The sequence below is a fragment of the Oppia nitens genome, unplaced genomic scaffold (assembly GCF_028296485.1).
Source record: "Oppia nitens isolate AA-2021 unplaced genomic scaffold, nextdenovo-longstitch-racon4-pilon3 scaffold20_pilon_pilon_pilon, whole genome shotgun sequence".
In the NCBI taxonomy this organism is placed as follows: domain Eukaryota; kingdom Metazoa; phylum Arthropoda; class Arachnida; order Sarcoptiformes; family Oppiidae; genus Oppia; species Oppia nitens.
This window is the reverse complement of record NW_026533200.1, coordinates 1,526,715-1,544,400: the sequence shown is the minus strand read 5'-3', so window position 1 is coordinate 1,544,400 and position 17,686 is coordinate 1,526,715. Positions and strand designations below refer to the sequence as shown.

Genomic DNA, 17,686 nt, shown 5'->3' with positions numbered 1-17,686 from the left:
AACAAAAATGGCGATAACTTTCAACATATAATGTGTTTTGTCTTATATATCACTTATTCAGAGCACACACCAAAACAAACAGTCAGTCAAATACCTGTTTAGGAAATTGGATATACCTTTTCATATAAATATTTATATATCATTAACTGTTATTAAATATTATTATACAAAAAAAAAAAAAAAGTTTCAATAGATATGTTTGAGTCAAACACAGTTTGACACAATTTATTATTATTAAGTTTATGTTTGTTAATTATTTGTTAATCATTTTTTAAATAATTTTATTTATTTGATTTAAATTCATATTCAAATGTATTGTTGAATATGTATTGTTGTACACAATAATTGTTATCACTTACAGTATATATATATTTATACATATAATAATATGTTTTGTCTTTTATATCTAAACATTCAAAGCAAACACCAAACAAACAGTCAATCAAATACCAGTTTAGGGAAATGGATATAACTTTTCATATAAATATAACATTTAATTTTTAATCCTTAAAGAAAGTTTATATCCATATATATTAAACAATATAACACCAAATGTTTTTTGATGTCTTAATTTATTTTATTAATAATAGTTACTTAAATTAAATGAGAAATCTATAAATAATTATATCAAACTATAGTTACTAATATAATTATATCAATGCTAAAATTAAAAATTTTAGAAATTTAAAAAACTTTTATATTTTTTTTTCATTTACGTTTTTTTTAAAAAAAATTATTTATTATTCAAAAATATATATATAAACTAGTTATTAATAATTTATATACTATATTGTTATTTTTTAAAAAAAAAATATGCATTAAATAAATATATTTGAATAAATGTGTAATAAATAACATAATAATATTAATAATACTGTAATAAAATACATTTAATTTACATTAAAATGGACAGTCATTTACATACTATTAGTATTTATTATAATAATAGTAAAATGATCAAGTTAACTATTAATTAAAAATAATATTAAATATATTACAGTACTAGTTATTATAAAATTAAATGTTATTAGTTACAATAGTTATGTGATATTATATATATTTATATATATATTTAGAGATATATTTAATTTGTTTAACAATAAAATATTTATTTCATCAGTATTTTAATATTACAAATAATTTATATTATAATTTAGACATTAATTGTTTTAAACTATATTTGAAAATTAAACTATATATACTATTTAATTAATTAATTTTTTTAGATAAAAATTTATACAATATATATGTATATTGATAAGTAATGTTAATTTCTAAATTACAATAATAATATTGTTGTATAAATAATTATAATATTTATATATATATATAATTATAAAATATTTGCACCTAATTGTATTGGAAATGTTTTCAAAGTAGTGATTGAATAAATAAATAAATTAAAAAAAATAAAAACTAAATCTACGTAAACATGATAATGATTTTACATATTTTTAAAAAAATAGTATTTATTGTATTAATAATTATATTTTTTTATATCTAAAATACTACTACTAATACTACTAATAATAATAAATAATATGCCGATAATATTTAGAGAGAAAAAAAATTAATGTCTAAATTATAGCATAAATTATTTGTAACATTAAAATACCAATAAATATATGGAAATCATAAATTAATAATAATAATAATAATCATAATCATAAAAAAAGTATTATTTAGTGTAATATTATTTTTTAAAACAAAAAACTTTTTTACATTATAATAGTATAAAAATTGTCGCAAAAAAATGATTGTCAGATAAAAATTAATAATAATTATAATTATTATTAAATCTTTAATAAAACAATTTTGTTTAAAAATAGTAATAATTTTTATATAATAAATAAAATTTTATTTTTTTGTAAATCCCAACAAAAATGTTACAATTATTATATTCATTAGTATCTCATATACTGATTAAATTGACTACTATTTTATTATTAATTTTGTATACAATTTATAGGTAATTATAAAAATTATTTAAAAGTAATTTAAAAATAGTTTATCTTAGTTTAAATACTATATACGATATATATATATATATATAACTTATATCAATATTTACTGTTAATAAAACTTATTAAATTTATTAAAATTAAATTTTTAATATTTATTCAAAAAGTATAACAATAATTATATCATTTTTTTTGAGGGGGAGGGATTTTTAATTAATTAACTAATTATTTAGTTAAAGTTTATAAATAAATAGATTAGTAAAATACTTTATTATTATTATTATTATTATTATTATTATTTAAAATTAACAAAAATTTAATTATAATTTTTTTTAGTGATTTAATTATTAATAATTTATTAGTATTAGTATTATTATAACAGTTATTTAAATATAGGTTTAAATAAAAGCTAGTATTTAATATTAAATTAATAAATTTAATTTAATTAAAATTATTTATTAAATTTTTGTTTCTTAATATCTTTTCTTTTTTTAAAAAAAAGATATTATTTATCAAAATGTAATTATTGGGAGAAACAGGGCGTCCAGACAGCATCGGTAGGCCTATGGACTCGGCTAACAAAACCGGGACACAAATGGGAACAGGATCTGTACCGTCGGTACGGCAAATGTTTCGGTATCTATGATCTGAACCGTCCGGTACTCTATCTGTCCGATCACTGATGTCGCCGACATTTACCACAAGAAAACTGAAACTAATGATACCATTGATCGATGAATGCGTGGAAACAATGGACAACAATCTCCGTAGAGTGTCCTCAGCAGCCAATACTACGGGTCGTCACCACTGGGACTACAGGAGGACGAGTCGGATATGAAACTATTGTTCGGCGCCTACAGTATGGAAGTCATAATTCAGATTAGTTTCGGTGTCAAAGTTGATGCCCTGTTCGATAGGTATAACCCAATCATCCGAAATGTACAGAAATTTTTCTCCCGTGACCTCAATCTCAGAATGTTGACCTTATTTATGGCTCCCGCGGCGGCCAAGTGGTTGAAATTGAAAGTTTTTGATGAAAAAGTTACGAAATTTTTCCATGACTTTACATTGAAGATCATTGAAGACCGTCGACGACGACATCGACAACGACAATAATAATATGAGTCGACAACAAAAACGGGTCGACTTTTTGCAGCTAATGTTAGACACGATGTCCAATACTAAGACAACCGATGATATTATTACCACCGATGAAGACATTACTGATGGCTATAATGAGTTATCGTCCAAATCGATGAACCCTTTGGACAAAAGTATGAATTTTTTTTAAAATTTTTAATTTTTAATAATAAAAATAATATATCAATAGGTCTATCAAATGATGAACTAATAGCTCAGTCGGTATTCTTGTTTATTGCCGGCTATGAGACTACGGCTACAGTATTGTCGATAACTACCTATTTGTTGGCCAAGAATCCCGTAGTCCAGGAAAAACTATACAATGAAATCGACAATTATTTCAAACATAACAAAGAGGTAAACAGTTTTTTTTGTTTAATTACACAAATATAATACAGTATAATAAAGTAAACTACATAAGCATCGGAGATACAATGTATTAATGACAAAAAACATACTGATCCCTCTCCTATCCACCCTCCTAACAGCACAGGTATTAAAATAATAATACTATATATATATACTATTATATATAGGTATATATATCCCGTATATATATATACTGTATATCAATATTCAATATATATATACTGTATTCATGTTATATTTACTGTATATTATGTATATCGATGTATATTTATACTGCATATCTATATCTATATATACTGTATATTATTTATATCGACGTATATTTATACTGCATATCTATATATATATCGGTATATATATATATTGTATATCTATCTATCTATCCATCCGGCAGACAGACCACGACTACGATATACTACATTCCCTGAAATACTTGGACGCAGTTATTATGGAAACTATGAGACTATATCCTTCGGCACCGTTTCTCGAGCGCGAAGCTAGCGATGACTATACATTGGGCGGCGGCGGCGGCGGCGGTAGCACTGGCACTGGTAGTATCCAAATACGTAAGGGTCAACTGATTCATATACCTATCTATGCCATGCAACACGACGAGGCCAACTTTCCCGATCCGGATCAGTATTTACCCGAACGATTTCTGGCCGATAATGTCCAACATGACCCGTACGTCTATCTGCCGTTTGGTGCCGGACCTCGCAATTGTCTGGGCATACGATTGGTTCATATGATAACCAAACTGGCACTGGCCAATGCCGTCCATAACTACCGGTTCATCTATACTGGGGTATACTATATACTGTATAAGCTTTCTATAGTAATAAAATTAATTACTATAATATTAATAGTAGTTTTTTTTGTTGTTGATATTTTTTTATTAAAAAAAATAATTTTCATCAAATTTATAATTATAATAACAATAGAAATTAATACTATTTACAAAATTTATTAGTATTTTTTAAAATTTTTATTTTTATTAGTATTATGTTATTATTAATTTTTGTTTTATTAATTATTATTAATTTTTTTCATTAATTATTAATTTTTTTATTAATTATTATTTTTTTTATTAATTATTAATTTTTTTATTAATTATTAATTTTTTATTAATTATTATTTTTTTTATTAATTATTAATTTTTTTTATTAATTATTAATTTTTTATTAATTATTATTTTTTTTATTAATTATTAATTTTTTATTAATTATTATTAATTTTTTATTATTAATTCTAATTTTTAGAAATCCATTGAATTTTATGATAATTTGATAGTTATAACACCCAAACAAGTGATGGTTAGAGTTGAAAAACGGGTCGTTTGAAAAAAAACAAAATAAAAAAATAAACACAAATGAGTGCTAAAAAAAATTACAAAAATAATTTAATTAATCAATTTTTTTCTGCCACAAATTTTCCATAATTTTTTTTGTGTTAAATTTTATTCATTAGATATAATTATTATTATTACTGTATTATTGAATTTTTAACATTTGATTTGAAATTAATAATTAAAATTATATATAGTATATATATTTTTGTTTAATTATGAAAATACAAATTATTGTTTATTTCATAGCAATAGTAATTGTAATAATAATTTGTTTGTAATTACAAAACTACAACTAATTAAAACATATATTTTTGTTTTAATGAGAAAATTATAAAACAATAATTTTTAATAAATAATAATAATAATAATAAATAATGTAATGTAAAAATATAAGTTTATTTATAAACTGTAACTAATAATTAATTTTGAGTCAGTTTTAAATGTAATTTTAATTTATAGTTATTGAAAAAAATATTAGTTTCATTGATTCATTTAAAATAATTATTTTACATATTTATAATTTTTAACAAAAGTATTTTTAGTTTTAGTAATTTTAAAATTATATATAAAATCCATATAATATATTTATTTTTGATTTTTGATATATTTTATTAATTTAAAATATTTTTGTTATATTAATTATTATAAAAATTATCATAAAAAAATTAATTATTAACTAGCTGATTTTTGTTGTTGTTGTTGTTGTTGTGTTAAAGTAGTACAATATATTAGACAAAAATTACTAGTATTATTATTATGATTATTAAAATTATTATTATGATTATTACGATTACCCTGGATCCTTAAAAAAAATAAAATTATTACCAAAAAAAAAACACTAAGCTTTGAATATACTGTCAATTTGTTTCATAGTATTAACCCAATTTGGATCAAACTTTAGGACATCACTGTCTACCGTTCCCTTCAATTTAGGCAATTGTTGTCTAAATACTTCATCCACTGCTCGGCCAATATCAGTATAAAAGTCGACAATTACGGGTAAAAATTTTTTAGCACTTTCCTCCGGTGTAAACATTTTGCCGATAGTACCGGCCAGACCAACACAAGCATCGGTAATCACTGGATTGTATACAGATTTACCCGGTCGGGTCTTACCCGAAACTAGTGGACCGAATTGCGTATGAATATCAGTGGCCAACTGTTTCAACAGTCCGGCCGCTTGATTGACTTTGTTGATCATCGACGGGTCGGTCATTGTTTTGCCGTAGGCAGTCATAGCCGATAATAAGGCTGCGGCCAATTGACCGAAGTCATTGTCAATCAAAAACGGTACGTCCGATGGCGGGTCGGCGGCTGCGTCCTTGAAAAACTTGTTCAACGTATCCGATAGTGACTGTAATTGTGGCTTAAGTTTATCGTCAATGAATTGAAAGCCGTGATTGGACAACATTTTATAGAGATCAAACTGGACAATATCGGCGGCTAGGAGGACAGGTAGGTTTGATGGGACAGTTAGTAAAAAAATTATTATATATATATATATATATAATAAGTTTAATGTATGTATACAGGTAAATAATTAAAAGTTATATTTCATAATAGTTTATAGATATCAAAGTGGACCAAATTGATGGCTGGAGGACAGGTAGGTTTTTTGTGGAAAGTTAGTTAATAATTATTAAATATTGATATATATATAATAAGTTTAATGTATTGTATATATATATACAGATATATTATTAATAAATAATTAAAAAGTTATATTTCATAATAATAATAGTTACCATTAGTAGTGGTGGTAGTCATTGATAACTGCATGATAAATGCCAATAGAAACAGTTTAGCTAGTTGATTTTTCATTATGTAAATGATCTAGTTAACAAAATTAATTTATTAATTAATTATTTTAAATATATATTTTTTAAAGTTATAGTATTATTAATACTACTAATAATTTAATTAATTTATTATTTTAAGTATTACCTAATAATACTCACTGTACACTAAACTAATTTATATAAAAAAAACTAATTGATAGTTATATTGTAACTAAATATTAGTATACAATAGTTATATATATATATATATATATATATATATATATGATGTTAATATAAAATTGTTTTTATGCTCTTTATATACTTATTTTTTCTCAAAAATATGATTTACATATCAAATATTTTAATCAGTATTTTAATATTACAAATAATTTATGTTATAATTTTGACATTAAATTGTTTTTTTTATAACATTAAAAAAGATAGTCGTCATAAAATTGTTAATATTATAATTACATTACAGACAATATATTAGATAATAAATTATTTAATACGTAAAATACTTTTTACAAATATGTAAAATCATTATTAAGGTTTACGTAAAATTTTAGTCAACGTTTAATTAAAATTTTCATTTTTATCAATACTTTTCTAGCATTTTCATTACAATTAGGTGTAAATTTTTTAAATAATATTTTTTTTAATTAATTATTCAATATATTTATTATTATTATTAGTATTAGTATTATTAGTATTATTTTTTTATTAAAAAATTAGTTAACAAACAAAATTAGCATCATTTTTTAAATATTTATTGTATAAATATTATTTAAAAATTATTAAATTAAATAGATTAAATTATACTTTAATATTGTTTTATTAGTAGTTTTAAAAAAGCATATTAATTATAATTGTTATATAATTAATTCAAACAATTGTTGCATAGTTTAAATATATAAATTAATATTATAATTATAATTATAAAATTAATAAAATACTAGTAAAACAAAATTTTCATTATAATAATTAAAACCTTATTGTTATACCACTAGTTTACGGTTATATTATTATAATTTAAAATAATATAAACTTAAAATACAGTATTTATTATAACTACAATATTACTATAATATACTTTTTTAAAAAAAATAATTTATATTCATAAAAAATTTTATGAAATTATTATAGTTTTCTTATATTATTATTTAACATTATTAAACAGTAAAACTTAAAATTAGAAAACAATAAGATAATTAATGAAAAACAAAATTAAAAACTATTTATTGTAACTGTACAGTAAACATTGAATTTAATTAATTTTAAGAAAAATAAATTTTTAAAAAAAATTATTACAAAATACAATTATTGATCAACAAATAAAAAATAATAGTTTTAATATTTTAATATTTTATATTTTTTTAAAAAATCAACTATTAATATGTATATCATCTAAAATAATTAATTACAGTAAACTTATGATATTTTAATTAAAATATTCAAATTATTTAATGTTGAAAAAAATATTGAAAGTATTTATTATATTATTCAACAAAAAAATAGTTTCAGTTATTAATTTGAAATAATTATTTTACAAATTTATTTTTTTTAAATCTGTTAAAATAATGTATAAAAACGGTATTTTAATATTACAAATAATTATTTAAAGATTATAATTTAAAAGATTTTTGTAAAAATCCTTATAGTATATTAACATAAAAATTAATTTAACATTAATTAGATATTTTTTAAGTAATTATAATAAAAATTATCATTAAAAATAATTAACTAGATGATATTATTGACCGATGATTTACATAATAAATATTTTAATCGGTATTTTAATGTTACAAATAATTTATGTTATAATTTTGACATTTAATTGTTATGTATATAAGTTTATAAGATTTTCGTCATATAATTATTAATATTATTATTACTGTAAAGTATATTATATAATAAATTATTTAATACGTAAAATACCTATAAAAATATGTAAAATCATTATCATGTTTACGTAAAATTTTAGTCAACGTTTAATTAAAATTTACATTTTTATCAATACTTTTCTAGCATTTCAACACAATTAGGTGCAAATTTTTTTATAAAATATTTTTTAAAATTAATTATTCAATTTATTTATTAAACATTTTTTTTATTAAAATGAGTTAACAACTAACAGTTAATATTATTTTTTATATTTTTTGTATAAATAATTTTTTTTAAATTATTAAATTAAATAAAATTTATAGTTTAATATTTCTATTAGTAATTTTTTTAAAAAAAGTATATTAATTATAATTGTTAAATAATTAATTCAAACAATTGTTGCATAGTTTAAATATATAAATTAATGTTATAATTATAATTATCAAATTAATGTAATACTAGTAAAATAAAAATTTCTATTATAATAATTAAAACCACTATTGCTATACCACTAGTTTATACTGTAGTTATATTATATAATATAAAATAAAATTAACATTAAATACAATATTTATTATAACAATTACTATATATTGATTTTATTAATTTTATACAAATACAATGTAATTATTTATTTTTTTGCAAATTTAATAACAAATAATTAATTTTATTAATTAACATTGATAAAATACTGTAAATAAATTAATACACAAAAATTAAATTATTAATATTTAAGTTACAGTTAAAATATCAAAACTTTAATTAATTAATTATTATTTACTTTATTTGATAATTTAGATGATATCTATATATTATTATTATTATCATTATAAGTATAGATTATAAAGTATTTATAAAGTATAGAAAAATAAAAACTATTAAAATTTTTTTTTTATAAAATCAGTTAAAATTATTTTTTATTTGTTTATCAATACTTGTATTTAGTAATAATTTTATTTTAATTAATTTTTATTAAAATTTAATAATTCATTGATTACTAAATAGTATTTATTTTTTCCCATTTATTATCTTATTATTTTCTAATTTTAAGTTTTACTGTTTATTATTAAATAATAATAATAATAACAACAATATAAGTAAACTATAATAAAACTCTATTATTTTTTATGAATAAAAATTATTTGATAATTTTGGATTTTGATATATATATATATTACAATTATTACTTAACATTTAAAAAAATTTGCAACATTTGCAAATATTGAATTTAATTAATTTTAAGAAAAATAATTTTTTAAAAAAAAATTATTACAAAATACAAGTATTGATCAACAAATAAAAAATCAATAGTTTTAATATTTTTATACTTTTTATTTTTAAAAAATTAACTAATAATATGTATATCATCTAAATAAATAATTACATTAAAGCTATAATATTATAATTGTAACTAAAATATTCAAATTATTTAATGTTGAAAAAAATATTGAATATATTTATTATATTATTCAACAAAAAAAATAGTTTCAGTTATTAATTTGAAATAATTTTAATCAAATTTATTTTATTTTTTAAAAATCTGTTAAAATAATGTACAAAACGGTATTTTTAATGTTACAAATAATTATCTAAAGGCTATAATTTAAAAATATTTTGTAAAAATCCTTATATAGTATATAATTTTAAAATTAATTTAACATTAATTAGATATTTTTATGATTAATTATTAGAAATTATCATTAAAAAATAAATTAATTAACTAGATGATTTTTGTTATTATTAAAGTACGTATAGTATATAATTATAAGTATTCTAATTATTATTAATATTATTAGTAGTACCCTGGGTATCCCTAAATTAAAAAAAAACTAAACACTAAACTTTGAATATACCGCCAATTTGTTTCATAGTATTAATCCATGTTTGGTCAAACTTTTGGACCACTCTGTCTACCGGTGCCTTCAAATTAGGCAATTGTTGTCTCAATACTTCATCCACTGCTCGGCCAATATCCTCGAAAAACTCAATAATTACGGGCAAAAATTTTTTGGCACTTTCCTCGGGTGTCAACATTTTCCCGATAGTATCGGATAGATCAACACAAGCATCGGTAATCAATGGACTGTACAATGTATTAACCGATCGGTTCCTACCCGAAACTAGTGGTCCGAATTGCAATTTAATATCAGTGGCCAACTGTTGCAACAGTACGGCCGCTTGATTGACTTTTTTGGCCACCGCCGGATCGGTCATTGTTTTGCCGTAGGCAGTCATTGCCGACGATAAAGCTCTGGCCAATTGACCGAAATCATTGTTGACCAAAAACGGTACATCCGATGGCGGGTCGACGGCTGCGTCCGTGAAAAACTTGTTGAACGTATCGGACAGAGTCTGTAATTTTGGCTTAAATTTGTCGCCAATCGACTGAAAGCCGTGAATCGACAACAGTTTATAGATATCAAAATGGACTAAATTGACGGCTAGAGGACAGGTAGGTTTTTTTTGGGGACAGTTATAAAAAAATATTATTATATATTATATTGATATATATATAATAAATTTAATGTAAATTTATATATACAGGTATATTGTATTATTAAATAATTAAAAGTTATATTTCATAATAATAATACAAACCATTAGTAGTGGTGATAGTCATTGATAACTGCATGATAAATGCCAATAGAAACAGTTTAGCTAGTTGATTTTTCATTATGTAAATGATCTAGTTTACTAATTAATTAATAATTTTAAATATATATATTTTTTTAAAAATTTATAATATTATTATTAATACTAACTGTACACTAACTAATTGATAAAACTAATTGATAGTTATACTGTAACTATAAATATTAGTATACAATAGTTATATATGTGATGTAAATATAAGATTTTTTTTGGTGCTTTTTATATACTTTTTTTTAGCGAAAAATATGATTTCCATATAAATATTTTAATCGGTATTTTAATGTTACAAATAATTTATGTTATAATTTTGACATTTAATTGTTTTTTTTTATATAACTTTATTAGATTGTCGTCATATAATATGATAATTTTATTATTACAATACAGTATATTAGATAATATATTATTTAATACAAAAAAATACTTTTTAAAATATGTAAAATCATTATCACTTTTACGTAAATTTTACGTATTATTTATATTAAATTATAATTTTCTAGCATTTCAACACAATTAGGTATAAATTTTTTAAATAATATTTTTTTAGTTAATTATTCAATTTATTTATTCAACATTTGTTTATTAAAAAATTAGTTAACAAATAAAATTAACTTAATTAATAGAAAAATATATAAAAAAAAATTAATAGAGTTTTATTATAGTTTACTTATATTGTTGTTATTATTATTATTTAATAATAAACAGTAAAACTTAAAATTTGAAAAAATAAGATAATAAATGGGGAAAAAATAAATATTATAAAGTAATCAATGAATTTTCATTTAAGAAAAATTCATTAAAATAAAATTATTACAAAATACAAGTATTGTTAAACAAATAAAAAATAATTTTAACTGATTTTATAAAAAATTATTTTTAATAGTTTTAATTTTTTTATACTTTATAAATAATTTATAATCTATACTTATAATAAAAATAATAATACTGTATATAGATATCATCTAAATTATCAAATAAAGTAAATAATAATTAATTAATTAAAGTTAAGTTTTGATATTTTAACTGTAACTTAAATATTAATAATTTAATTTTTGTTTATTAATTTATTTACAGTATTTTATCAATGTTAATTAATAAAATTAATTATTTGTTATTAAATTTGCAAAAAAATAAATAATTACATTGTATTTGTATAAAATTAATAAAATCAATATATAGTAATTGTTATAATAAATATTGTATTTAATGTTAATTTTATTTTATATTATATAATATAACTACAGTATAAACTAGTGGTATAGCAATAGTGGTTTTAATTATAATAATAGAAATTTTTATTTTACTAGTATTACATTAATTTGATAATTATAATTATAACATTAATTTATATATTTAAACTATGCAACAATTGTTTGAATTAATTATATAACAATTATAATTAATATACTTTTTAAAAAAAAATTACTAATAGAAATATTAAACTATAAATTTTATTTAATTTAATAATTTAAAAAAAAATTATTTATACAAAAAATATAAAAAATAATATTAACTGTTAGTTGTTAACTCATTTTAATAAAAAAAATGTTTAATAAATAAATTGAATAATTAATTTTAAAAAATATTTTATAAAAAAATTTGCACCTAATTGTATTGATAATGCTAGAAAAGTATTGATAAAAATGTAAATTTTTTATTAAAGTTGACTAAAATTTATGTAAACATGATAATGATTTTACATATTTTTATAGGTATTTTACGTATTAAATAATTTATTATCTAATATACTGTATATTGTAATTATAATACTAACAATTTTATGACGAAAATCTTATAAACTTATATACAAAAACAATTAAATGTCAAAATTATAACATAAATTATTTGTAACATTAAAATATTTTGTATGTAAATCATATTTATTTATTTTTTTTAAAAAAAAAAGTATATAAAGAGCAATAAAAAACAATCTTATATTAACATCACATATATAACTAACTATTGTATACTAATATTGATAGTTACAGTATAACTATCAATAGTTTTTTTTTATCAATTAGTTAGTGTATATTATATATAAATAAAATTAATTAATTAATTAGTTGACTAGATCATTTACAGTACATAATGAAAAATCAGCTAGCTAAACTGTTTCTATTGGCATTTATCATGCAGTTATCAATGACTATAACCACTACTAATGCTAACTATTATTATTATTATGAATTATAACTTTTAATTATTTAATAATATATCTGTATATACATTAATTAAACTTATTATATATATATATCAATATATAATAATTATTTACTAACTATCCATAAAAAAACCTACCTGTCCTCCAGCCGTCAATTTGGTCAACATTGATATCTATAACCTGTTGTAGATTTATTAATAATATACCTATATATCTATATATATATATATACAATACATTAAACTTATTATATATATAATAATAATAATTTTTTTTATGACTGTCCCCCCCCAAAAAAAACCTACCTGTCCTCCTCCAAAGCCGCCGATATCGTCCAGTTTGATATCTATAAAATGTTGTCCAGTCATGGCTTTCAATTCATTGACGATAAACTTAAGCCACAATTACAGTCACTATCGGATACGTTGAACAAGTTTTTCAAGGACGCAGCCGCCGACCCGCCATCCGATGTACCGTTTTTGATTGACAATGATTTCGGTCAATTGGCCGCTGATTTATTATCGGCTATGACTGCCTACGGCAAAACAATGACCAACCCGTCGATGATCAACAAAGTCAATCAAGCGGCCCAACTGTTGAAACAGTTGGCCACTGATATTCATACGCAATTCGGTCCACTAGTTTCGGGTAAGACCAGACCGGGTAAATCTGTATACAATCCAGTGATTACCGTTACGATTGTTGGTCTGGCCGGTACTATCGGCAAAATGTTTACACCCGAGGAAAGTGCCAAAAAATTTTTACCCGTAATTATCGAGTTTTTCACTGACATTGGCCGCGCATCGGATGAAGTATTTAGACAACAATTGCCTAAATTAAAGGGAACGGTAGACAGTGATGTCCTAAAGTTTGACCCACAATGGGTTAATACTATGAAACAAATTGACAGTATATTCAAAGCTTAGTGTTTTTTTTTGTAATAATTTTATTTTTTTAGGGATCCAGGGTAATCATAATAATAATAATACTAGTAATTATATCTATTATATTGTACTACTTTAACACAACAACAAAAATAATTAATAATTTTATGATAATTTTTTTTCAATAATTAGTATAACAAAAATATTTTAAATTAATAAATATGTCAAAAATCAACGATACATTATAAGGATTTTATATATAATTTTAAAATTATAAACTTTTTTTTTTAGATAATTATTTTTATACATTACTTTAAAAAAAGGACCCAGGGTACTACTACTACTAATAATAATAATACTACTACTAGTAATTTTAGCTAATATACTGTACGTACTTTAACAATAACAACAACAAAAATCATCTAGTTAATTATTTTAATAAGATAGTTAATTTGTAGTTTTTTAAGTTGAATTTATAGTTAATTATTTGTTTTAATAAAATTTTGTTAAAAAAATACATTTATTTGTTTGTAATATTAACTAAATTAAGTTATTTTCGTTTAGTTTCTAAATTTTGTTTTTATAATTTGGGTTTATAATTATTGTAATTTTATTTATTATTAATTAAAAAAATAATAATAAACTATAAATTTTTAATTGATTGAATTTTTTTTTAATTTTGTTATAAAAATTACATGTACTTAATGTACAGTAATGTTAAAATGTTAAAAATTTTTTTTGTTGATGAAATGTAAAATAATAATAATAATATTAAAAAAAACAAATTCATTATAAATTGACGTAAACGTGATAATGATTTTTTTAAAGAAAAAAAACAATATATTATATACATTAAAATATTTTTCGTATTAAATAATTTATTATCTAATGTAATGTAATAGTAGTAGTAATAGTAATAATAATAATTGTAAATAATATAACAATATTTTTTTTCAACAACAAAATAAATACATTATAATTAAAGTCTAAATTATAACATAAATTATTTATGAAAAAAAAATTAAAATATTTAACTGAATTGCTGTCATATTTTTCTAATAATAATAAAAGTATGAAAAAAATGTTGAAAATATTTTTTTTTTAATTTTAAATACTAATATCAGATAATTATTGTTTAAAAATATTTAGTTTTTAATCCAATAGTTTTAATTTTACTATAAATTAATAAAATAAGTATAAATTAACATTATTATTAATTAATAATTATCTAGATAATTTTATTACAACAACTACTACTACTATTATAATTACAGCAAAAAAAATTATTATTTAATTAAAAAGTAAAATACATGCAAAAAAATTATTATTAAATTGACGTAAACTTGATAATGATTTTATAATATATTATATACATTAAGGTATTTATCGGATTATCTAAATGTATTGTAATGTTAATAATAATAATAATAATAATAATAATAATAATAATAATAATAATAATAATAATAATTAAAATGTTAAAAAATCTTAATGAAAAGTAAAATATAAAAAAAATTGACGTAAAATGTTATAATGATTTTACATATTTTTAAAAATATTAAATATCTTTACGTGTAATAATAATTATTACAGTATTATCTAATGTATTGTAATATTAATTATAATACTGTATATGACGACAATCTTTAATTGAAAATAAAAACAAATCAATTAATGTCTAAATTATAATATAAATTATTTCTATCAAAAAAATACCGATAATTATATGCAAATCATAATTTTTCTAAAAAAAAGTATATAAAGAGCTAAAAAAAATTTTAAAAATATATTTATACTGTAATATAACATAACTATTATATACTAAATAATACTGTATTAATAAATATTATTAATAATACTATAAGTTTTTATTTAAAAAAAATATAATAATTAATAGTTTAACTTGATCCATTTTTTTAAAACTATTATTGATCATCATTATGAAAAATCAACTAGCTAAATTAATGCTATTAGCATTTATTATGCAATTAACACTACTGACCACTACTATTAATGGTAATTATTATTATGATTATTAAATCAATAACTTAACTATTAATAAATCAATAATTTAACTATTAATAAATATAACATAACTATTAATAAATATAACTTAACTATTAATAAATATAACTTAACTATTAATAAATATAACTTAAATATTAATAAATATAATTTAACTATTAATAAATATAACTTAACTATTTATAAATCAATAACTTAACTATTAATATATTACACACACACACACAAACACACACACACACACACACACACACACACACACACACACACACACACACACACACACACACACACATTAAACTTATCATTAAATATTTTTTTTATACATACCTGTCCTCTATATATAGCCCATACAGATGTCGTCTCCTCCTATGATATCTATAAACTATTGTCGACTCATGGCTTTCAATCAATTGGCGACAAATTTAGGCCACAATTACAAGGTTTATCGGAAACGTTGAACAAGTTTTTCAATGAAGCGGCCACCGATCAGGCCGGGGACGTACCGTTTATGGTCGACCAGGATTTCGGTCAATTGGCTACCGATTTGGCCCGTGCTATGAACAGCTACGGCCAAACACTGATCAACAAACCGGTAGTCAAAAAAGTCAGTCAAGCGGCTACACTGTTGAATCAGTTGGCCATTGATATACATACGAAATTCGGACCGTTAGTCAAGGGCCAGACCCGACCCCGACAATCACTGTATAGTCAGACAATTAGTTCGGCACTGGTAGGCCTATCCGGTATGATTGGACCGATGCTAAATCCGGAGGATAGGGCTACAAAATTTTTACCCGTAATTGTCGACTTTTTCGGCCAAATTGGCCGCTCCGTTGATGATGTATTGAAAAAACAATTGCCTAATTTGAAGGCACCGGCAGTAGCCGATACGGTCAAACAGTTTGACCAGAAATGGGTGGATACTATGAAACAAATTGATGGTATATTTAAAAGTTAGTTTGTTTTTTAGGACAGTTGGTTAGTAACAGTAGTATAAAAATTGTATATTAATATATTTTGTAATCTAAATTTTTTTTTTTTAAAAAAATTACTTAAAGTGCATTATTATCTAAGCTATCTGTTTTTTTTTGTTGTTTATGAAAATTAAATAAAATTATATTTTTAATTTTGTTAATTATTTTTTCAAAAAAAATACTTATTTATTAATATTAATTAATTGTTTAAATAATAATAATAATTAATAATTATAATTTTGTTAATAATTTTTTAAAAATGCTTATTTATTAATATTAATCAATTGTTAGTAGTAGTAATAGTAGTATTTAGTTACCAAAAAAAATAAATAATGTATATTAGTATAAAAACTATATTTGTAATTTTAAAAAAGTTTATCTATTTGTTTTTTAATTGAAAATTATAATTTAATTTTAATTATTTGAAAAAAATAATACTTGTTTAATTGATATTAATTAATTTTCAAAAAATAATATTTGTTTTGAAATATAATATTTACAATA

The 17,686-nt window shown here is 20.1% G+C and overlaps 2 protein-coding genes across 2 annotated transcripts; both read left to right on the top strand.

Moving 5' to 3' along the window:
• The first annotated feature begins 30 nt into the window (after positions 1-30).
• LOC128953166 (cytochrome P450 3A6-like) lies at positions 31-5,070 on the top strand. The gene is made up of 7 exons (XM_054298641.1): positions 31-81; positions 2,501-2,620; positions 2,733-2,971; positions 3,036-3,235; positions 3,292-3,458; positions 3,865-4,275; positions 5,065-5,070. Exons 1-7 carry the CDS (start codon positions 31-33, stop codon positions 5,068-5,070), a joined length of 1,194 nt encoding a protein of 397 aa, XP_054154616.1.
• Positions 5,071-16,144: 11,074 nt separating this feature from the next.
• Positions 16,145-17,166, top strand: LOC128953165 (uncharacterized). Its single transcript, XM_054298640.1, has 2 exons — positions 16,145-16,196; positions 16,553-17,166. Exons 1-2 carry the CDS (start codon positions 16,145-16,147, stop codon positions 17,164-17,166), a joined length of 666 nt encoding a protein of 221 aa, XP_054154615.1.
• The last annotated feature ends 520 nt before the right edge of the window (positions 17,167-17,686 follow it).